Below are 24,982 nucleotides of genomic sequence, written 5' to 3'. Positions count from 1 at the left end.
ATAAACTCTAGTATGGTACTATGTATGTATGGAATGAACTTTTCCGCTATGTATATGTTGTGTATGTGAATGTGTATATGGTATACGAAAACTCCATGGGGTCGGACCCTCATTCATTATAGTATGATGTGTGTTTTTTATGATATAGGGACATGTTAGGTCACTACATCACACCCTGGGTCCCATTATCGGGTTCGGGGCGTGACAGTTTGGTATCAGAGCTAACTAGGTTGCTAGGTCTTGTAGACTTGGTTAGGCGTAGTTATGTGTACATACTAGAATATAGGAAGTAGGAAGTTGGTAGAATAGGTTGAGGGTTGTTTGGTTGTTGGACAGGGACTCATTGGCGGTGTTTTGTGTTTTTCCTGAAATGACGATTTCAGTAAAATCACGGCAAACCATTGATGGTTTCTTGTCGGTGTGATAGGACAGACCTGGACTCGTGAGATTGGTAGTTAATATGATTAGATATCCATGATTGTGTAAATTGTATATGACGTAGGAATTGTAACCGATTCCTATTCTATTTTTCAAAATGGAGCCCAAGCATAACAACTTGGATAGTGGCTCCGAGGAGATTGCGAGCGATGAGTCTCCTTTTGTACCTCGAGGGCTGATGAGGTAGGTATTGTGGGAGATTAGGCGGAGTGTTAGAAGACGTGAACGTTCTCCTATTGCTGCGAGGTGTACCATCAAGAGGTTCACACGTATGCACCTTCCGACGTTTTCAAGAGGATGCAAACTGATGATAGCAGAGGACTGGGTCGAGAAGACTGAAAGGATTCTAGAGGTCTTACACTGCACAGATAAGCAGAGAGTCCTCTATGCTACCTTCTAGCTTTCTAAGGAGGCTGGGCGATGGTGGATTGCAGTGAGCTTGTTGGAGAAGCAGAGAGTTGGTCCAACAGAGATGACGTGGAGCCGCTTCAAGGAAGTGTTCTTTGAGAGATACTTCCCGGCCTCCACATGTGATGCTAAGGCGGGTGAGTTCTCTGTTCTGACATAGGGAGATATAATGGTGCAGGGGTATGCTGCTTGGTATATAGAGCTATCCCATTTCACGCAGTGTTTGATCTCTAATGAGTACGATAAGACTCAGGGGTTCAAGAAGGGCTTGAGGAAAGACATCCATAGGTTGGTGGGTATGCTACAAATCCGTGAGTTTTCGGTTTTGGTGGATAAGGCCACTGTGATCGAGATCGGCATCCGGGGGGATGAGGTGGATCAAGAACCGAAGAAGAGGCCAGTGTCATCTAGTTCTCATCAGGGATCATGGAAGAAGAGGAGCCATGGCTCAGGTTATTACCAGAATACTGAGCATCAGGGTTCCCAGGTGGATCAGACGCTTGATCATTGTATCAGGTGCCACAGATGGCATGAAGGTGAGTGCCAGTTATTTGGGGGTTACTATTACAGTTGTGGCAAATTAGGCCACATGGCTCGTGACTGTCGCGCACCAAAGAGAGACATGCCTACATCTAGTGTGAACTGGGGTAGTAATCAGATACCTCAGGGAACTAGCCAGGCGAACACAGCTCCTGCAAGGGTATATTCTCTTACTCCGATGGATGCTAACTGTGCGGGGAATGTAGTGACAGGTACCTTGTTATTGCTTTCAAATAGAGCTGTTGTTTTATTCGATTCAGGTGGAACCCATTCTTTTGTATCTGTGAACTTCGTAAAGTTGTGTGGGGTTAAGACCCAAGTTATGAATAAGGGGTTATCTGTAGCTACACCATATGGAAGTGTAACATCTTGTAGGAGGATGTGGGGAGGCTGCCCCATGAAAATTCAGGGAAGGCTACTACTGGCGAATCTTGTGGTGTACGATATGTCTGGTTTCGACATCATATTGGGGATGGATTGGTTATCCTCCAGTTATGTTGTGATCGACTGTCGTGGAAAGGTGGTAGTGTTCGGACCTCTCAGCGAGCAAGAGTATGAGTTTGTAGGATCGTGTGTGCGTTCGATGCTACAGATTCTATCGATATTATAGGTGAGGAGGCTACTATTGGATGGATATCAGGGATACCTAGCTTGTGTGAAGGAATCACCGCGGGATGAGTTGAAGCTCGAGGATATTCAAGTGGTTAATGAGTTCCCGAAGGTGTTTCCAAAAGACTTACCCGGTTTACCTCCGGATCGTGAGGTGGAGTTTGCGATAAAGTTGCTGCTTGGAAAGGCACCAATCTATAAAACTCCATACCGGATGGCTCCAGCAGAACTTCAAGAGTTGAAGGAGCAGTTGTAGGAATTACTGGACAAGGGCTTTATCTGACCTAATGTTTTGCCTTGGGGAGCTCCAGTTTTGTTCGTAAAGAAGAAGGACGGGTCAATGGGCATGTGCATTGATTACCGTGAGATCAACAAGGTAACTGTGAAGAACCATTACTCGTTGCCTCGTATCGATGATCACTTTGACCAGGTACAGGGGACGCAGGTCTTTTCGAAGATCGACCTACGGTCAAGGTATCATCAGGTGAGGGTTAGATCTGAGGATGTTGCGAATACTGCTTTCCGAACTAGATACGACCACTATAAGTTCTTAGTCATGCCTTTTGGGTTGACAAATGCTCTAGCAGTGTTCATGGATCTGATGAATAGGGTTTTCTATGAGTACTTGGACCAGTTTGAAGTGGTGTCTATCGACGATATTCTGGTATACTTGAGGAGTTCGGAAGAGCACAAAAACCATCTGAGGTTGGTGCTACAGATTCTGCGAGAGAGGAAGTTGTATGCCAAGCTGAAGAAATGTGAGTTCTGGTTGAATCAGGTCACATTTTTAGGCCATGTCGTGTTTAAGGACGGTGTCTCAGCTGATCTTAGCATGATTGAAGCTGTGGTTGACTAGGTGAGACCGAAGAGTGTGTAGAAGGTTCAAAGTTTTCTGGGATTGGCAGGTTATTATCGTCGGTTTATGAAGGGATTCTCTAAGTTCTCTGGGCCTCTAACACGATTGACCAATAAGAGTGTGAAGTTTGATTGGACCGAAGATTGTAAGCAATGTTTTCAGGAGTTGAAACAACGATTGGTTAATGCTCCGGTCATGACCATTCCTTTTAGGGATGATGATTTTTTGATCTATAGTGATTCATTTATGAAGGGTTTGGGATGTGTGCTTATGTAACAGGGTAAGGTAATAGCTTATGCTTCTGGACAACTCAAGGAGTACGAGAAGAATTACCTTACACATGATCTAGAATTGGCTGCTATAGTTTATGCATGAAGATTTGGTGACACTACCTGTATGGTGTTCAGTGCGAGATTTTCACTAACCACAAAAACCTCAAGTACTTTTTCATACAGAAGGAATTGAACATGAGGTAGAGAAGGTGGCTTGAGCTGATCAAAGATTGCGATTGCACCATCAATTATCACCTAAGGAAAGCTAACGTGGTAGCTAATGCGTTAAGTCGGAAGTCGGAGCATGCGACAGTATCTGCAATTGTAGCTCAGCATCATATCAGATGGGATCTAGAAAACTTTGGCATAGAGTTGGTGGCTGGAGATCATCAGACTTTCATTGCTAGCTTGGTGATCCAGCAGACTTATTTTGAGTGTATTAAAGTCACGCAGGCTAGTGATGTGAAATTAGTTGAGATCGTGGAGAGAAAGTGCAGCAGAGGTTGGCTGCAGGTTTTAACATCTCTGAGGGAGGTGTGTTGAGGTTTGGAACCAGGATGTGTGTTCCAAATGACAACGAGATCAGAAGGACGATTCTGGAGGAAGCGCATCATTCTTTATTACGGTACATCCTGGTAGCACGAATATGTATCGAGATTTGCGTGAGACCTTCTGGTAAAGTGGTATGAAAAGGGAGATTGCTCAGCTCGTGGAGCAGTGTCTAACGTGTCAGCAGGTGAAAATGGAACATCAGAGGCCGGCATGGTCATTATAGCCCTTAGTTATTTCACAGTGGAAATAGGAGCACATTTCCATGGACCTTGTTACCGGATTGTCACAAGCGCTTCATGGGCAGAATGTCATTTTGGTAATCGTGGACAGGTTGACGAAATCTGCTCACTTTGTACCGATGAAGGTTAACTACTCTTTGAGTATGCTAGCAGACTTGTACGTGCATAAGATAGTCAAAATGCTCAGGGTACCAATGTCCATTATGTCGGATCGAGACTCGAGGTTTACCTCTTATTTTTGGAAGAGCTTGCAGGAAACACTTGGGACGAAGCTTACTTTCAGTACAGCGTTCCACCCCCAAACTGATGGACAGTCAGAGAGAACAATACAAATCTTGGAGGATATGTTACGGGCCTATGTGTTAGACTTCGGAGGTGGTTGGATTGAGTTTCTTCCACTAGTAGAATTCGCTTATAACAACAGCTTCTAGGCTAGTATGGGGATGGCACCGTTCGAGGCTCTGTATGGTTGGAGGTGTCGGTCTCCTCTGTATTGAGATGAGGTTGGTGAATGTCAGGTTTTAGGACTTGAACTCATGCAGTAGGCGTGTGAGAAGGTGGGTTTGATCCGGGATAGGATTAAATCGACTTAGAATTGGCAGAAGAGTTACACGGATAGGATTAAATCGGCTTAGAATCGGCAGAAGAGTTAACATTCTAAACGCTCAAGTCTTCATGCTTGCTTTGGCCCTTTCTTGGTCTTCAAGCTTTAATATTCTTTGAGCTCTCTCACTTTGGTTTTCTTTGGCTCTTTTGACTTTAAACATTCCTTGGCATGCATGATCTCATATTCTTCAAGGTTTAATATATCATCTTTAAATCCATGCTTTGACTCATTTAAACTTCATTTGATCCTTGTGAGCACTTTCACCTTACTTTCTCATATGTGAGCCCTGAAATAACATTACTCACACAAATATGTTAAATTCGACTTATTTGTTAGCATTAAAACAAGATAACAAGATTTTAAGCCTTATAAGGCCAATAATCTCCCTCCTTTTGATGATGACAAATAAGGAGCAAAAATTTGAGTAAGTCTTAAAAAAGGCTCCCCCTTTCAATAAACTTCATCTTAATAAAATCAATATTAATTTTATCAATCATTTACAAGCTTTTTCAATCAATTTTAAATACTTAAATACTTCTTTTGAATAGATATAACGTTCATGCTCAATTTTTACTTCACAACTTCTCCCCTTTTTGACATCAATCAAAAAGAAAAGAAATGATTTAAATTCAAATACAAATCATTTTAAGCATATCAATAACCATGTATTCCAAACACATGTACACACTCAAGTTATTGTTTTTCAATATAACATGGGTAGTGTGTAGCTCACAGCATTTATTCAAGATACGAATTGAAATTAATTTGATGATTTTTTATTTTACCAATTTAAAATTTAAAATTTAATTCATGATATCAATTGATTAATGATTCATGACACTCCCCCTGAATTCAATACATTCAGTTTTGTTATTAATTTTACTTTTATCATCCCATATAAAATATTGAATCATATCATGTATCAAATATCAATATCATGCTAAGATCATCAATGTCACATCATGCTCATAGACATAATCATGCTCATAAATAATTTGACTTTGTGATACCAAGTGAGCTTTTAGATTTGATATCTATTGAAAATTTTAACATATGAAATCAAAAATACTTTATAGATACCAAAACTTAATATCACATAATGTATAGTTCATGGATACCAATATAACTACTATATCTTTCATAGCTCATAGATAAAGAGCAGTATGTTTATCCATGTGATTCATTTAAAATCATGCATGTTCAAGAATTATCCTTATATCAAAAATTTATGCTTAAGCTCAATAATCTCATTCTCAATTTTCAACATAATGAGCCATGCTTTTCAATATAAATCAAGTCAAGTTAATTAATGCACATGTAGCATATAGCATATCAATACATCACATGTAGGCAAGTAAGCATGTAGCATGTAACATCAAGGCGCTTATATAATAAACTCATATTTGATAATTTCTTTATATTTTCTTAAGTTAAGCCTTGTAAAAAGTCATCCTATGATTTTGGCCAACAATGTCATTTTCTATTTCATATCTGTGTGAAGTCATTATTTCATTTTTGGTACCTATATTTTCTTGGGTCCGAAGGATTTTTGAAGGGAGGTTTCTTTTATTTTCCATACTTGTTTGGTTTTAACACCTTTCCTCTTAAACAGACATTAAAACTTTATATGCCCCTTTTTCTTGCATTGATAGCATATGGTGTTTGTGTAGGCATTAGAAGATGTGCAAGTATAGCCTTTGGATTCTTTCGAGAAATATCTCATGTAAGAATTCTTTTTCTTTTTATTTTCAATTCCATTGAAACCAATGCCTTCTTTATTTAGAGACATTCTTTGTAAGCCAATCATCTTATCAAGGTTTTCCTTTCCTTTTGTGAAGTTGTAAATAATTTTATCCTTATCTTTGATTTGATTCTTGAGATCATTTAACTCAATGTCTTTCTTGTTATCAACCTTTTTTAATGATTTCTCTAATTCTAGAGATAATTTTCTGATTCTATCCTCTAATTCAGAAATATACATATCTTTCTCATATACGGTAGAGGACAAGGATCGAAAGTCTTCTATCATTTGGTCATTCTTGCTTTCTAATTTCTCAATTTTCAAGTTGTTTTCTTTTTCAGCAAGATTTTTGGATTCTATTTCTTTCATTGTTGATTCATACTTATTCTTCAATGAGGTGTTTTGTTTATTTGCTTTCATCAACATCTTATGTACTTTGAATAGATCATTTTGAAGTTCATCATAAGATGGCATACCATCATCACTTGATTCATCACTACAAGAATTATTTGAAGATTTAGTTGAGGAACTTTCTTCGTTATCCCATGCCATAAAGCATGTGTAAGCAACCTCTTGGTCACTTATTTCATTCTCCGAACTACTTGTACTATCCTAAGTAGTGGCTTTCATGGCTTTTTTGTTTTTCTTCTTAGACTCTTTATTTAGTAGTGGACATTCTGGTTTTATATGTCTGACTTTATTGCAATTATAGCACGTAGGAGTTTTATTTTTAGATTTCTTTTTACTGATTTCTTCTTCTAATTCATCTAATTCAGATTTTTGATTTCTTCTCTTGAATTTGTTTCTCCTTCTTAGTATCCTTGCTAGCTTTTTAGATATGAAGGTTTCTTCATCTTCATCCATTTCACTACTTGAGTTTTCTTTTAAGGCTTTAAAGGCTATTGATTCTTGGGCTTTGGTTTTTCCATTCTTTTCATTCATTACCATTTTATATGTAAGTAGAGAACCTATAAACTCATCTAAGGAAGTGGTTTTCAAATTTATTCCTTCAGTTATAGCAGTGGCTTTTGGTTCCCATTTTGGTGACAGCCCTCTAAGAATTTTTCTTATCATCTCATGAGTAGTGTAAGTTTTTCCTAAGGCATTTAGAGAATTTATTATATGAGTGAACCTAGTATACATGCTAGATATGGATTCATCTGGGTTCATTCTAAATGCTTCATATTCACTTGTAAGCATATCAACCCTATTATCCCTAACATCCATTGTTCCTTCATATGTTACTTCTAACTTATCCCATATCTCCTTAGCTGATTTGCAAGCCATTACTCCATTAAATTCATTGGCATTTAAAGCACAATATAGAGCATTCATGGCACTAGAATTTACTTGCAGTATCTTATAGTCTAAATCTGTCATATCAATTTTTTCCTTAGGGACTTGTTTTCCATCAACTATCTTGGTAGGAATTTGGTCACCTTCCATGACAACCTCCCATGCTTTCCAATTCATAGTTTGGAGATATATTTGCATTCTCTTTTTCCAGAAAGTATAGTTCAAACCACAAAAGATTGGTGGCCTAATTGAAAATTGTCCCTCTCCAAAGGGAGCTAGGCCTAAGTTAGCTATTTAGATCTTTTTATAACTTCTAGTTTAAGAGTTGCTATAACCCCTCTTTGATACCAATTGAAATTAGGAATAGCTTCCCAAGAGGGGGGGTGAATTGGCTTTTAAAAATTTCTTTTAATTCCTTTTTAGAATTCTTAAACTTATTTTATTTCTTTTAATCAATTTGTGACTTATTTGTTTAATTTGTTAAACACTCAAGAACTTAGTTTCTTTATTTAATCCTTAACCATAAAACATCCAATCATTCAACGAAACTAATCAACTATAATTATAAAGCAAACAAACAAGCCAATACAACACTTATGTAATATAAAAACTCAAAATGGTTTTTGTTGATATTAGCCAAATTTGAACCAAGTCCTGTAGTGAATGAGAATTTATGCTTGCTGATGTACAGTCCTGTATAAATGAATCCAATCACTTTTTCCAAATATTTAGAATTCAAATAAACTCTTGGTAAATTTATCTTTGGGGTGTTAACCAAGTAACGTACTCTCTTATGGTTTCTGCAAGATATGATGTAACCAACATACTCCCTTTCGGTTTCCGCAACCCAAATCAAAATTTGGACTTTAAGTTTACTTGATTTCCAAATATGCGTAGTATGTATAATTTAGATATTTAAAACATCCACGCAGTTGTATATGAACTAAAAATAAAGAATAGGGAAAGAGAGAGTGAGATGGGGATTTTTACGAGGTTCGGCTTATACCCAGCCTGTGTCCTCACCTTTGACAAATCACCAAAGGATTCACTAAACTTATTCCGTTGATGGGTGAAACAAAACCTTTACAAGCGATACCCCACGTTCAAACACTCCTTCACTAGGCTAGAGTCCGCCTCTCCAAACGATGTCCCCTCGTTCGGTCACTCCTTTAGGCTAGAGTCCTCCTCTCTAAGCAATATCCCCTTGCTTAGCCAATGATCCAAACAATCCTTGGAACATCAAAGAACTACAAGAAACACAAGATAAGATCTGTGTACAAGTATACTCTCCCAAAGAGCAAGTTAGTACAATTTCAGTATTATATACTTCAATGTAAAATATCAATATGAAATACATTGAAGCTCAAGTGTAGAATTCACCAATATCCTTCTTAGATGAGGATTAGTAGTAGGAATTCAGACGGGGAAGGATTAGCACTTCAGAATAACTTAACAAAAGAGATTTGCAATGAGTGAGCAAGAGAACTTTGGAAGAACAAGAGTGCTTTCAGCTTCTCAAAACAGATTTTTCAATTCTTGGATATATTTTGATTTGCAAAACCATGTATTTATAGGCTTTCAAACAAGTTTCCTTATTGCAAAAGTTTCCTTAGAGAATTTCCCAAGTTGTTAGAAAATTTGGAGCTCAAACGGTTATAATTTAAAATATTGGATTTTAAAAAATTTGCCCGTTGAATAGTGTTCAGATGTTTGAAAAGAGGGTTCAAACGTTTGAAGTGTCGAGTTCAGATGTTTGAAGTGCTGGGTTCAGACGTCTGAACAACTACTGCATGTTTCAGTTCTATCCCAGAAAATCTTCAGACGTATGAGCTTAATCTTCAGATGTCTGAGGTCGTTCTGTGTGTTGTTCAGACAGCTGAAGTTCCTCCCATGAATAGTGTTCAGATGATTGACAACTGTGACCCCATTTCAGTGTTTTAGCCATAACTTTTTCTGTATAACTTCAAATTAGGTGTTCTTGGTTTCAAAAGAAATCCAAGAGAAAATCCTATAACTTTTTTGTTGAAAACATTTTAAAATAAGGAGATTTTGATAGAGAAAAATTCACCTCAATGCGGATGCATAAAAATTGACAGCATTTGGAAAAACTCTTTTTGGTGCTTTTCATTCCAAAAATGATTCTAAACTTTATAAAATAATTTTTGACCTAATAAAAATATTTTCCAAGTATGTTAAAAGGTATTTAGGTCCAAGAAGTTAACCTAAGAACTTCAAAATATTTCAAATGATATTTTAAACATTAAAGTACTTACATGAGACTTCTAAGACATTAACATTCTAAACGCTCTAGTCTTTATGCTTGCTTTGGCCCTTTCTTGGTCTTCAATATTCAATATTCTTTGAGCTCTCTCACTTTGCTTTTCTTTGGCTCTTTTGACTTTAAACATTCCTTAGCATGCATGACCTCATATTCTTCAAGGTTTAATATATCATCTTTAAATCCATGCTTTGACTCATTTAACCTTCATTTGATCCTTGTGAGCACTTTCACCTTACTTTCTCATATGTGAGCCCTGAAATAACATTACTCACACAAATATGTTAAATTCGACTTGTTTGTTAGCATCAAAACAAGATAACAAGATTTTAAGCCTTCTAAGACCAACAATATTCTTGAGAATCACTCTGATGAAAGTGGTGATGAGATTTGGGAAGAAGGGCAAGCTGAGCCCGAGGTATGTCGGCCCATTTGAGGTTCTTGAGCGAGTGGGTCCAGTAGCCTACAGGATTGCACTACCTTTAGTGCTCTCGAGGATCCACGATGTGTTCCACGTATCCATGTTGAGGAGGCACGTGTTGGATCCGTCGCATGTTATTAGTTATGAGAACTTGGAAATTGGGGATGCTTTAGCATATGAGGAGGTACCCATTCAAGTTCTAGACCGTAAAGTTCAGAAGTTACGTTCCAAGGATATACCGTTAGTGAAGGTATTGTGGTGGAATCATGAGGTTGAGGAAGCTTCTTGGGAATTGGAAGCGGAGATATGCCGGAAGTATCCACAGTTGTTCTAAGTGGCAGTTTGGATAGTAGAGATAGTTGAGTACGTGTGAATAATGGTACTATTGTATTGTGATAGGTGGTTAGTCGATGGGAGTGTGTGTTATTGTGAACTCCCGAGATGGTATATGTATGTAATCACGGTATTCCTCCACCACAAGCGAGGGTATATATGTATTGTGACGGGGTTGCGATGTAAGTGGCCGCCGGCTCTTCTTAGAGTCGGGTATGTGTATTTGGTTGTGTGGATGAGTGCATAATGAGAGATTACAAATTTTGAGGATGAAATTTTTGTAAGGAGGAGAGGTTATAAGAACCGGACCCGTTAAATGTGGAACAAATAAATAAGAAAGGGGTAAAATAGTAGATTGAGCAGACTTTGTCGACGAAGCCAGAGTTTCTTCGATGAAGGCCCTTCTATTGTTCGGCGAAGAAATACAGAGGTTCATTGACGAGGAGAAGCTGAGAGATTTTGGGAAATCCAAAAATCTCAAGCTCGTTGACGAGGCCACCACTACGTTGACGAATTTCCTTTGCTAGCTCATCGATGAAGACGCCACCTCGTCGACGAGGTTGGCTGGGTCAAAGGTGCTATAAATATCATTTTGGGTTGCTTAGAAGCTAAAATATCCAAATTTCTCTATCTCTCTCTCTTTCTCTTTAGAACTTAAAACTCCACTCTCTCTCTAGATTTCTTCATTGTTCGTCGTTAGAATCGACGATCCGACGTTACCGCGTGGATCAGGGAAGGAATCTCTATGTGTTATGTGGAATGGATCTTCGTTTTGAGGTCTTTGGGTTTTGACCCAAAAATCGAGGTAAGGCTCTGTTTTCATTTTCATTTTGGTGGATCTATAAAGAGTAAGATTGTAAGTAATTATCGTACTGTGGTTTATAGGTTTTGGAAACTCGGTTCTCTGTTTAGGAGTTGTAGAGTTCGTGTTGGATTTTCGGGGAAAGGTAAGGGGATTCTGTTTATATCAGTTATTTTTGAAATTGGATTCGGTAGAATAGTGGTTCACGATCTTGTGTGTGTTTTGGCTACTTATTTTGGGAAATCTAATGGGTAAAAATTACGGGGTTTTCATGTTACAGTTTTGGGAAAATGGGGCGTCAGGTTGCATCTCTGGTTTCGTTGGAAAACTGTGGATATATTGTTGAATATATTGTGCTATGGAGATGGTCGTGCCTTGACTTGCTTTAACCTGTATTTTGAAAATCATGATTTTGTGATTGCCAAATGAGTGTGGAATGAATTGTTATATGAATATGCATTGAGTTGTGATTTGCTAAAATGAGATATAGGAACGTGTGTTCTGAATTGTTCTAGGTTGTGAAAGAGTGTCCGATTCTAATCCTAGGGTGTGAAATACCACTTTCCAGTGGCAAGAGTGTCCAACTCTATATCCGAGGGCGTGAAATATTGCCTCTTACTGGCTAATCACTGAAGGGTGTGGATCCACCAGATGTACCGATACGATGCCATGGGAGCCTAGGACTATGCCATATGCCGGGGATGCCGTGTAATGCGGGCCGATTTTGTGTTGAAGGGTGTGATGACACCGGGTTGCTTGATCATGTGTGTGTTGAGAACTATACTGGATCTGTTTTGTGGAAATACTGGAACTTAACTATGTATGTTTTATGTCATGATAACACTCATATGCCACACACCGATATAACCTGATTCTGCCTTACTGAGATATGTCTCACCCCTACCCTATCGTATGTACATGTTTTCAGGTCCTTCGAGTAACTAGAACTAGCGTCCTAGTGTGGGGAGCGTGGTGGTCGGTTTACTGCGTAGAGTACTTGTGTAAGTACTTGGACTGTAACAGGGTTGTTGTTTTGGGTATTGCTGGCACCCTAGGTTATGTTTTGTTTTATGGAGCTTAGACTCTATTTGCGTAGACTTTGGTATGGTACTATATATGTATGGAATGAACTTTTTCGCTGCGTATATGTCGTGTATGTGAATGTGTATAGGGTGTACGGGAACCCCACGGGGTCGGACCCTCATTCATTATAGTATCATGTGTGTTTTGTATGATATAGAGACAAGTTAGGTTACTACATCACACCCTGGGTCCCATTGTCGGGTTAGGGGTGTGACACAATGGGTTGGACATCTTCTGATGTCTGGACTATAGGTCCAAAAACTTTTCTTTTTGAAAGAGAGTTTATTTCTAATGTGATAGCCTCTTTCCATTTTGGCCAATCACTTATATATCGACATTCATCCACAGATTTTGGTTTAGGAACCTCATTACTTCTAGTAATGTCAGTAGCTATTGCATATACAAATGTATTATTGACAACAACTTTATTTCTATCCCACACTTCTCATGTGTAATGTATTGAGATCTCATTATTATTTCCAGGTACCTGTCCCTTTTCAAGGGATGTCTCTTCAGGAGATTCCTCTTCAAGAGGGGATTTCTCTTTGGAAGATTCTATAATAGGGATTTCATTTTCAAGAGCAATGGGTTTGTGAATGTCGATTTGATTACTTACCTCTGTAACCTCTTTTGGAGTGTTTACAGATTTCAATTTTCTCCTTCTAAGAGTCTTATCTTTTGCATTAACAAGCCTTCCACGTTTAACTTGCAGCTTAGATTTATTAGCCGACTATTGTCCTTCAAGGATATCAATACGTGTTGGAGTATTTGCAGTAGGTATATGGGATTTTAGTATTGCCTTGGTATTTGCAAAAGAATTAGGTAACTGATTTGCAACCCCTTGCAAATGTATAATCTTTTGAACTTTAAGTTCACATTGATTTGTACGAGAATCTAAATGAGATAAACTCATGGCATTCCATGTGATTTCATGTTGTGCTTCGAGCACTAACCACTAGCATTATCCATTAGAATTGATTTAATTGGATAATCGGGATAATGAGCTCGTAATCTAATCAGCTGAGAAAGAAGTCTAACAAAAGCAACATTTCAAGTTGAAAGCAGAGAAACATGTGACCATCTAATAGATGCATCAATTAAAACCATAAAGTATCTAAATGGTTCAGATGGTGGATGTATTGGTCCACATATATCACCAAGAATTCTTTGTAAGAAACTGGGTGACTCAAAATTTACTTTCGAAACAGATGGTTTGACAATTAATTTCCCTTGAGAGCAGGTAGTACACATAAAATCTCTAGACAAAAGAATCTCTAGGTTCTTTAGTGGATGACCATATGAGTTTTCAATGATTCTTTGTAACTACCCAGAAAATTTTGACTATTTAAAATAATAAAAAAGATAATAAAAGGAAAAAGGGAAAAAAGGAGAAAAGGAAATAAGCAAGCACTCGTCGACGGGTTGGATTTTCTCGTCGACGAGCAGTCTTCAAAGCCTCATCATCGAGTATTCATGTCTCATCGACGAGGGTTTATTGAGAGAGGGTTTTGAATACCTGAATTTCATCGATGAGATCTCGGTCTCGTCCACAAGTGGTGTACTTGGGCTCGTCGACGAGTCCAGACGTCTCGTCGACGAGGCCACATGGCAAGTTACTTATAAATAGGGAGAAATCAGATTTTCAGCAGAGAATTTCATTTCTTCTCCTTTTTCTCTCTCTACCCATGGCTCCTCTACCTTCTCTCTTCAATTCCGAGTTGGATTTAGCTCAGTTCGATGATCGGAAGCTATCACGAGACTCCTGGGACGATTCTCTACAATATAGGCGGAGTAAATTTTCAATTTGAGAACTTTAGGAAACATCCCAAAACCAGGGTAAGTGAAATAATTTAAGGTATTATTATTTTGAGGTATTTGGAGCCTAGGAAGTATTATAAGGGTGTTTTACTAAGATTTGAGGAATTTGGAATTTTTGGAATACAAGGTCTCGTTTTGTTAATTTTAGGCCAAATTCTGAGGAGCAGGTAAGGGAAATATTTTATAATGACTTTTTAATAATTTTCAACGACTAATTTTGGGTATAATTTCTACATATTCAGGTATAATTTTTCTGAATCATGCTGGTATTAAAAATATTGTTTCAAAAGATTTATATTATAATGGGCAAAATCGTGTGGTTGAAACTGTTGGCCTTACAAGTCTTAACATCCTATTTTGATGCTAACAAACAAGTGGAACTTAACATATTTGATTGAGTGATGATATTTCAGATCTCACATACGTGAAAGCAAGGTCAAGTACTCACAAGGATCAATTGAAACTTATATTTCAAAGGAACATGATCATATGAAGCTTAAAGAATACTTAAAAGAATGGATGATATATTAAAGCTTGACGACTATAAGAGGATGAACTTAATATGAAAGCTTGAAGATAAAGAGAAAATCAATGAAAAACTCAGTATCTTAAAGTATCTCAAAGCTTGAAGACCAAAAGCATGAAGACTTGAAGTGTTCAAGAATGGCAAAAAGCTTAAAAGTCTTTATGTAAGTGCTTTAATATTTAAATATCCTTTGGAATATTGTTGAAGCTCTTTAAGGGACCAATATGAACTTAAGAAAATCATTTTTAAATCCCTGAAATATTTTATGAAAAATCAAATCATAAGTGTAAAGCTGAAATGGAAAAATCAAAAAGAAAAACTAGTTTTTTGTCTACCCAGCCGACTGACTTAACCGAGGTAAAATTACCCAGTTGATTAACAATCAGCCGACTAACTTAAAATGAACTGTGTTTTGCCAGCCGACTGACAATTTCTTAAAATAATTTTTGGGAAACAGAATGGTGCTAGTCGCCTGTCCAGCTGACTGACCTTGTGATTTTTGAACTGCCTAGTCGCCTGCCCAGCCGACTAACTCCACGGGTTTATTTTTTTAAACTCTAACGGGCAAATTTCAAAAATTGGTTTTTCAAAATATGAACGTTGTAAAAACTTTGGAAACACTCAAAGTGACTTGGGGAACAAGGAAACTAATCCTAGAATGCCTATAAATACCTCTTTGAACCCAAGAATTATATAACAACAAATTATACAACACACTTGTATAAAAATCTCTCAATCTCTTTCAAAGTCTTGAATTGTTCAAACTCTTGCTGGAAAGAGAACAAGTGAAGTGCTACTGAAATATGTACCTAAGGTTCTCATATTGAATTTTTTCAAAGCACAAAAGAAACCTTGGTGAATCATACTTTTGAGCTTCAATTCTATTTCTTAGTGGTATTTAAATTATTGAAGTACCTAGAGCTGAAATTGTATTAATCTACTTTATTTTGAGAGTGCTTTGTATGTAGTATTTTCTTCATATTTTTGTGTAGTTCTTGGACGGTTCGAGGTGTTCGGATCATTGGCTAAGCAAGGGGTATTTCTTAGAGAGGCGGGCTCTAGCCTAGTTAAAGAGTGACCGAGTGAGGGTATATTGCTTGGAGAGGCGGGCTCTAGCCTATTTGAAGGAGTTATCGTGTGAGGGTATATCGCTTGAAGAAGGCGGGTTCTAGTCTTAACAAAGGAGTGTGTAAAGGTTTGTTCCACTTGTTAACGGAAAAGGTTTAGTGAATCCTTTGGTGGTTTTGCCAAAGGCGAGGACGTAGGCTGTGTTGAAGCCGAACCTCGTAAAAATCTCGGTCACACTCTCTTTCTCTTACTTTTTATTTTTAGTACATATTTCAATTGCGTGGATGGTTTAAATTTGAAATCATATATACTACATAAACTTGGAAATCAAGCAAACTCAAAGTTTAATTTTGATTTGGGATTGTGGAAGCCGAAAGGGAGTACGTTGGTTAAACCATTCTTTGCAAAAACCTTACAGGAGTACGTTACTTGGTTAAACACCCAAAGATAAATTTATCAAAAGTTTATTTGAGTTCTGAAGTTTGGAAAGAGTGTGAATATTGTGTGGATTGAGAAAGCTAAATTATTATAAAAAATGATTGCATTTACAACAGGGCTGCACACAAGTTGAAAAAACTGAGAATTTCAACGTATATCTTGATTGAATGTGTTTGATTGGTCTAGATAGTGTGGTTGATTGAAAAATTGATTGTATTGGTTACTTGGTTGTTTCATTAATTGTGTTGTTGATTATACAAAGAGATTAAATTGTTGTGTGATTAACAAACTAAAAAAACAAGTTAAAGAATTGGTTAAAGAATTAAAAGAAGTTAAGAATTCTTAAAAGGAATTAAAAGAAAATTTTAAAATCCAATTCACCCTCCCTCTTGGGAAGCTATTCCTAATTTCAATTGGTATCAGAGCCTAATTATAGTAACTCTTAACAAGAAACTATAAAAAGATCAAATGGCTAATATAGGAGTAGCACCTTCGGTGAGGGCCAATCCTCAACCAGGCCACCAATCTTTTGTGGTTGGAACTACACGTTTTGGAAAAAGAGAATGCAAATATATCTCCAAACGATGAATTGGAAAGTATGGGAAGTTGTTATAGATGGAGATCAAATTCCCCCTAGGATAGTAGATGGAAAAAAAATCCCAAAAGAGAAGAAAGATATGACCGATCAAGATTATAACATGCTCCAAACAAATTCAAGTGCTATAAATGCTTTATATTGTGCTTTGGATGCTAATGAATTTAATAGAGTAATGACTTGCAAATCAGCTAAGGAGGTATGGGATAAGCTAGAAGTAAGATATGAAGGAACAACGGATGTTAGGGATAATAGGGTTGATATGCTTACAAGTGAATATGAAGCTTTTAGAATGAACCAGGATAAATCCATGTCTAGTATGTATACCAAATTTACCCACATAATCAATTCCCTTAACGCCTTAGGAAAAACTTACACTACTTATGAGATGATAAGAAAAATTCTAAGAGGCCTTCCCTCCATGTGGGAACCAAAGGCTACTGCTATCACGGAAGGTAGAAATCTAAAAAACACATCCTTAGATGAGCTTATGGGTTCTCTCCTCACATATGAAATGACAATGAATGAAAAGAGTGGGAAAACTAAAGCTCAAGAAACAATAGCCTTCAAAGCCTCAAAAGAAAACTCTAGTAGTGAAGAGATGTATGAAGATGAAGCAACCTTTATATCTAAAAAGCTAGCAGAAATCCTTAGAAGGAGAAACAAATTCAAAAGAATTAAACAATACTCTAAATCAGAGGAAGAAGAAATCAGCAAAAAGAAATCTAAAGATAAAATTCCTACTTGTTATAATTATAATAAAAGTGGACATATAAAATCAGAATGTCCATTACTAAGGAAAGAGTCTAAGAAGAAAAACAAAAAGGGCATGAATACCACTATTTGGGACATGATGAGTACAAGTAGTTCGAAAAATGAATCAAGTGACCAAGAGGTTGCTTATACTTGATTTATGGCTTGGGACGATGAGGAAAGCTCTTCAATCAAACCCTTAGATAATTTCTATAGTAATTCATCTAGTGAATCCAATGATGAGGGTATACCATCTTACGTTGAACTACAAAATGATTCATTCAAAGTACATAAGATGCTTATCAAAGTAAATAAACAAAATGTTTCATTGAAGAATAAGAATGAAGGATTAATGAAAGAGTTAGAATCCATTAGAAATGTTGAGAGAGAAAAGGATTCAAGGATCAAGAAAAAAGAAAATAAGTATGAAGCTGCAATAAAAGAAATAGAAGTTAAAACTCTTGCTGAAAAAGAAAACGACTTGAAAATCAAGAAGTTAGAAAGCAAGAGTGAACAAATGATAGAAAACTTTCGATCCCTATCCTCTACGGTATATGAGAAAGATATGTATATTTCTGAATTAGAGGATATAATTAGAAAATTATCTCTAGAGTTAGAGAAATCATTAAAGAAAGTTGACAACAAGAAAGAGATGGAGATAAACGATCTCAAGAGTCAAATCAAAGATAAAGATAAGATCATTTATAACTTCACTAAAGGAAAAGAAAATCTTAATGAGATGATTGGCTCACAAAGAATGTCATTGAACAAAGAAGACATTGGTTTCAATGGAGTTGAAAATAAAAGGAAAAAGAATCTGTACATGGGATATTTCTCAAAAGGATCCAAAGACTATGCAAACACGTCTTCTAATGCCTACACTAACACCATATGCTATCAATGTAAGAAAAAGGGGCATATAAAGTTTGAATGTCCATTTAAAAGAAAGGGTTTTAAAAAAAAAACAAGTATGGAAGATAAAAGAAACATCCCTTGTGAAACCTACTGGGCCCAAAAAGGTATGGGTACCAAAAGTGAAATAATAACTTCATACAAACATAAAGAAAAGAGCATTGTTGGTCCAAAATCATAGGATGATTTTTTTTACAAGGCTTAAACTTAAGAAAATATTAAGAAAATATCAAATTAAGCTTATTACATAAGTATCTTGATTAAGAAGAAGATATTTGAGAATGAATGCCTATATACTACATGCTCACATGCCTATATGATATGCTCCCTATTTATATGATGTGTTGATATGCTATATGCTACATGACTTGACTTATATTGATAATTTATGACTCACTATGTTGAAAATTTGAGCATGAGATTATTGCGTATAAGCATGAATTTTGATATGAGATTAATTCTTGACCATGCATGCTATTGATGAATCATATGGATAAACTTACTACTTTTACTATTGATATCTATGAGCTATGAAAGATAAAACAGTAATATTGGTATCCATGAGCTATGCATGATGTGATAATGACTTTGGTGTCTATAAAGCATTTTTGGCATCACAATTTAAAAATTTTAATTGGTATCAAAATTTAAAAGCTCACTTAGTATCACAATCTAAAAGATCAATTTGTTTTTGAGCATGACAAGTATGATTATGTCTATGAGCATGGTATGACATTGGTGATATTAGCATGATGTTGATATTTGATACATGACATGATTAAATGTTTTGAAACATGGGATGATAAATGCAAAGTTGGTAACAAAACTGAATCTATTGAATTTAGGGGGAGTTATGACTTACTGCTTATATTATGATAATTTCCCTATTAATCAAATGATGTCATGAATTAAATTTAAAATTTTAAATTGGTATCAAAAATTGGTATCTTGAATAATATCAAAGGGGGAGTATCATGACTCATAACTTGTATTTTGTTTCTCCCTAATTTTGTTTTGTTTTTTGTTTTTTTTGGTATCATGAATTATTTTTTATTGGTATCATAAATCCTCAATTGGTATCACAAATTTTCAATTGAGTTTGGTATTAAAAATTCAAAAGTTCAATAGGAATTAGAATGAATAAAAATCTAAATTGGTATCATATACTTGATATGCATGATTTATATTCATATGCTAAAAAATATGATATATTTTGTTTATATCCTACTCTTTTTGATTGATGTCAAGAGGGAGAGAAGTTTTTGAGCAAAAATTGAAAATTGAGTTTGGTATGAAATATTTTGAAACTTTGCAACATGAATTATATTTCAAAAGGGAGAGAAGTATTTGACAAAGGGGAAAAGTACATGATATTGAATGATCTTGAAATTGGTATTGATATGCATGATATTGAATGATCTTTACAAATATGTTGAAGATGATGCTTATTGAGAGGGGGAGTCTTTTTAAGACTTACTTATATTTTTGCTCATTGTTTGTCATCATAAAAAAGGGGGAGATTGTTGGCCTTACAAGGCTTAACATCCTATTTTGATGCTAACAAACAAGTGGAACTTAACATATTTGATTGAGTGATTATATTTCAGATCTCACATATGTGAAAGATAGGTCAAGTACTCATAAGGATCAATTGAAACTTATATTTCAAAGGAACATGATCATATGAAGCTTAAAGAATACTTAAAAGAATGGATGATATATTAAAGCTTGACGACTATGAGATAATGAACTTGATATGAAAGTTTGAAGATAAAGAGAAACTCAATGAAAAACTCAGTATCTTAAAGTATCTCAAAGCTTGAAGACCAAAAGCATGAAGACTTGGAGTGTTCAAGAATGGCAAAAAGCTTAGAAGTCTTTATGTAAGTACTTTAATATTTAAATATCCTTTGGAATATTGTTGAAGCTCTTTAAAGGACCAATATGAACTTAAGAAACTCATTTTTAAATCCCTGAAATATTTTATGAAAAATCAAATCATAAGTGTAAAGCTAAAATGAAAAAATCAAAAAGAAAAACCAGTTTTTTGTCTGCCCAGTCGACTGACTTAACCAAGGCAAAATTACCCAGTCGACTGACTCAAAATGAACTGTGTTTTTCCAGCCAACTGACAATTTCTTGAAATAAGTTTTGGGAAATAGAATGGTGTCAGTTGCCTATCCAGCCAATTAACCTTGTGATTTTTGAACTACTCAGTCGCTTGTCCAGCCGACTGACTCCACGGGTTTTATTCTTTTAAACTCCAACGAGCAAATTTCAAAAATTGGTTTTTCAAAATATGAACGTTGTAAAAACTTTGGAAACACTCAAAGTAACTTGGGGAACAAGGAAATTAATCCTAGAATGTCTATAAATATCTCTTTGAACCCAAGAATTATATAACGACAAATTATACAACACACTTGTATAAAAATCTTTCAATCTCTTTCAAGGCTTGAATTGTTCAAACTCTTGCTGGAAAGAGAACAAGTGAATTGCTACTGAAATATCTACCTAAGGTTCTCATAATGAATTTTTTCAAAGCACAAAGGAAACCTTGATGAATTCTACTCTTGAGCTTCAATTCTATTTCTTAGTGCTATTTAAATTATTGAAGTACCTAGAGCTGAAATTGTACTAATCTACTATGTTTTGAGAGTGCTTTGTATGCAGTATTTTCTCCATATTTTTGTGTAGTTCTTGGACGGTTCGAGGTGTTCGGATCGTTGGCTAAGCAAGGGGGTATTGCTTAGAGAGGCTGGCTCTAGCCTAGTTAAAGAGTGACCGAGTGAGGGTATATCGCTTGGAGAGGCGGGCTCTAACCTATTTGAAGGAGTGACTAAGTGAGGGGATATCGCTTGAAGAAGGTGGGCTCTAGCCTTAACAAAGGAGTGTGTAAAGGTTTGTTCCACCTATTAACGGAACAAGTTTAGTGAATCCTTTGGTGGTTTTGCCAAAGGCGAGGACGTAGGCTGTGTTGAAGTCGAACCTCGTAAAAATCTCGGTCACACTCTCTCTTTCTCTTACTTTTTATTTTTAGTACATATTTCAATTGCATGGATGGTTTAAATTTGAAATCATATATACTATGTAAACTTGGAAATCAAACAAACTCAAAGTTTAATTTTGATTTAGGATTGCGGAAACCGAAAGGGAGTACGTTGGTTAAACCATTCTTCGTGGAAACCTTATGGGAGTACGTTACTTGGTTAAACACCCAAAGATAAATTTATCAAGAGTTTATTTGAGTTCTGAAGTTTGGAAAGAGTGTGAATATTGTGTGGATTGAGAAAGCTAAATTATTATCAAAAGTAATTGCATTTACAACAGGGCTGCACACAAGTTGAAAAAACTGAGAATTTCAACGTATATCTAGATTGAATGTGTTTGATTGGTCTGGATAGTGTGGTTGATTGAAAAATTGATTGTATTGGTTACTTGGTTGTTTTATTAACTGTGTTGCTGATTATACAAAGAGATTAAGTTGTTGTGTGATTAACAAACTTAACAAACAAGTTAAAGAATTGGTTAAAGAATTAAAAGAAGTTAGGAATTCTTAAAAGGAATTAAAAGAAAATTTTAAAATCCAATTCACCCCCCTATTGGGAAGCTATTCCTAATTTCAAAAACCGTTCTTCTTAATTAAATGATTGTGAGCATTGTGGATTTGATGAACCATTGAGACTGCAAATATTGTTTGGCTGTAATTTCTGTCTGGTTGAATTTATTGGTTGATTTCGGATACTGATATTGTATATACTGTGGTAGAACTGTGGATGTGTTGAATGATTGGTTGGTTATGGACTTGTGTTGTGGTTTATTTAAATTGCAATATAGCGTTGGCAATGGTATGAGGAGGTCGTTATATCGTACCTGGTATAACCGTCATATAACATTGGCAGTGGTATGAGGAGGTCATTATATGAGCGTTTATACTAGAAGGTAAACATTGGCAGTGGTATAAGGAGGTTGTTTACCTATTTACCATGAATAGAGTGTTTGTTTGTAACCTGTGTGGTTTGATTAGTTCTATGTGGACCAGTTTTGTGTGGACATATATACTGTGTGATTGGTTATTCCTGTGTGGACCAGTCCTGTGTGGATAGGTATATTATAATTGATTGTCCTGTGTGGATGTGTATGATGTGTGTGTTAGAGTCTTGTGTGGACGAGTGCATATTGTTTGGGTATGAATGAAGACTGTATGTTTTATCCTGTGTGGATTGTTTGTGATATGCATATATGTGTGGAGTTCAGTGAAACGAATATAGTTGGCTGCGTGTGACTTTAATTAATTAAGTATTTAGGGTAAAGTAGATTACTCCACCCGTGGGCTTACTAAAGAAGGTGAGTACTCTGGTAATTATTTGTGGACCAGAGTAGAGGGAAGCCACTTGTATAGGTATGTGACCTTCCCTATTCTTGGAGACTTTACCTAGATACATAGCCTAAGGGCTTACTGAGAAAGGTGAGTTCCCTGGTATTAGTACTAGAGCAGAGGGAATCTACTTGTATGGGCTGGTAGACTTCCTATTCTCGGGAATTATTAGTAAAATACTTATGTATGTGGACATGAGATTGAACATTAAGACGTTGACCATGATATGAATATGAGCATGTATTTTGGCTGCTATTATAAATTATTTCTTTTATACTGAAAGGTGTCTCACCCCGTCGATGATTTAATCTTTTCAAGTTATCCAGGTGATCGAGCTTAAATAGATCCAGGGCGGGGTAGTTTTGTGAGTGGTTATCATAACGATTATGTATTAAGTTTTATGTTTAACATATTTTAAATTCTGGTTGTAAAATGAGGAATGAGTTTGTAATTATTATGGATCTGTATGTGTAAATATAGAACTTTAGTATATTTTGTTGAGGTTATTTTATTATTTCTGCTGCATGAATGGTATTAAAGACGCGTGTTGGTCTCACAACACTCCGAGCCCCACGTGGCGGGTCCAAGGCATTATAGTTGGTATCAAAGCATAAAGGTCTTGCAGACTTTCGAAGGATTAATACCAGAGTATATGTTTGAGTTGAATGAGGGTAGGAATGGGTAGATTAGGGTGTTGACAAGAATTGAGTTTGTTTCGTAGCTTGGAGGCAGAAATCTCTTGACGGACTTTTTTGATTTTCAAAATTAGTCGACAGTTTCAGAAAAATCACGGTAAATCCATCGACGGTGATGTTTCTGAGCGGAGAAACTGAAATTTGGAATTTAGATTTGAAGTTTAATATGATTGCAGATAATTGGATATTAGATACTAATGGTAGATATGGATATTGAAATAATAACTTGTTATATGATTATGTCAAACTAATTAAGATATGGAGATTATAAATTGCCTCTATTTTACATTTATATTTAGGGATGGATCTTAAAGGCAAAGGCATGGATGAAGGAGGGGGAAGCGAAATGGGAGCTTCCAGCGCGGACGAGATTGACACCTCTCGACTGTTACGAGGAATAACTCGTTAGGTTAGGGAAGAAATGAGATGGGATTTTGGGGGAACAAGTTATCCACCAGTGCACCAGGGTTGCACCATTGATCAATTTACTCATCTAAAACCCTTGTCTTTCGAGGGTGGCACTGACTCGATTAAGGCTGAGATGTGGATTCAAGAGATGGAAAAGATACTTGCTGTATTGAACTATACCGAGGAGCAGAAGGTTCTCTTTGCCACCTTCAAACTGGCCGGAGAAGCTGAACGGTGGTGGCATGGAATGAAGCCGTTGGAGGAACAACGAGCGGTACCTATAGCGATGACCTGGGGTCACTTCAAGTAGGTTTTCTATGACTAATATTTTCCCGCCACCACTAGAAATGCAATGGTAGAGGAATTTTTTAACTTGACTCAGGGGCGCCTCACTATTCAGCAGTATGTAGTAAAATTTCTTGAGCTATCTCATTTTGCACCTTCTGTGGTTTCAGATGAATATAAAATGGTGAGGTGGTTTGAAAGGGGTCTGAATTAGAGGATTCACGAGCATATGGCGTGTCTGCAGATTCAGGATTTCACGGAGTTGGTTGAGAAAGCTACTGTGGATGAGTCGAGTCTGCAGAGGGGTACAGAGGCATTAGAACGAAGGAAAAGGCCTGCGTCTCCATGATCCCAAATGAATGTTAGACAAGGGTCATGGAGGGGAGATAGAGATGCAGTGGGCCAAGGGTCAGAAATAAGTGATCGGAGACGACAAGGCGATTCGTCACGCCCCCACTGCCCTAAATGTAATCAGCAACATTAGGAAGAATGGAAGAGTAGGAGTGTCGTATGCTATAGATGCGGAAAATAGGGTCACATAACCTGGGAATGTTGAGAACTACCAAATAATGCACCAAATCCGAACTAGAATCAGAATAAGAGGAATAACCTAGTGCCTCACGGCGACGGT

The 24,982-nt window shown here is 36.5% G+C and overlaps 1 protein-coding gene across 1 annotated transcript; it reads left to right on the top strand.

Annotated features, from left to right (window-relative positions):
* Positions 1-1,015: 1,015 nt before the first annotated feature.
* LOC131162732 (uncharacterized) lies at positions 1,016-24,067 on the top strand. Its single transcript, XM_058119338.1, has 3 exons — positions 1,016-1,598; positions 1,647-1,838; positions 23,958-24,067. The coding sequence occupies exons 1-3, from the start codon at positions 1,016-1,018 to the stop codon at positions 24,065-24,067; spliced, it is 885 nt and encodes a 294-aa protein (XP_057975321.1).
* The last annotated feature ends 915 nt before the right edge of the window (positions 24,068-24,982 follow it).

This window comes from Malania oleifera, chromosome 8 (assembly GCF_029873635.1).
Source record: "Malania oleifera isolate guangnan ecotype guangnan chromosome 8, ASM2987363v1, whole genome shotgun sequence".
Lineage (NCBI taxonomy): Eukaryota > Viridiplantae > Streptophyta > Magnoliopsida > Santalales > Ximeniaceae > Malania > Malania oleifera.
Note: the sequence above shows the minus strand (reverse complement) of the source record. Positions and strands in the feature narration are given on the sequence as shown.

What these genes read in the sequence shown, in the direction of transcription:
- LOC131162732 (XM_058119338.1), top strand. Translation starts at nt 1,016, where the DNA reads ATGGTGCAGGGGTATGCTGCTTGGTATATAGAGCTATCCCATTTCACG. An exon ending in TGCGGGGAATGTAGTGACAG is followed by an intron (nt 1,599 to 1,646) that starts GTACCTTGTTAT and finishes TATTCGATTCAG; the next exon opens with GTGGAACCCATTCTTTTGTA. An exon ending in TGTGGTGTACGATATGTCTG is followed by an intron (nt 1,839 to 23,957) that starts GTTTCGACATCA and finishes ATTTATATTTAG; the next exon opens with GGATGGATCTTAAAGGCAAA.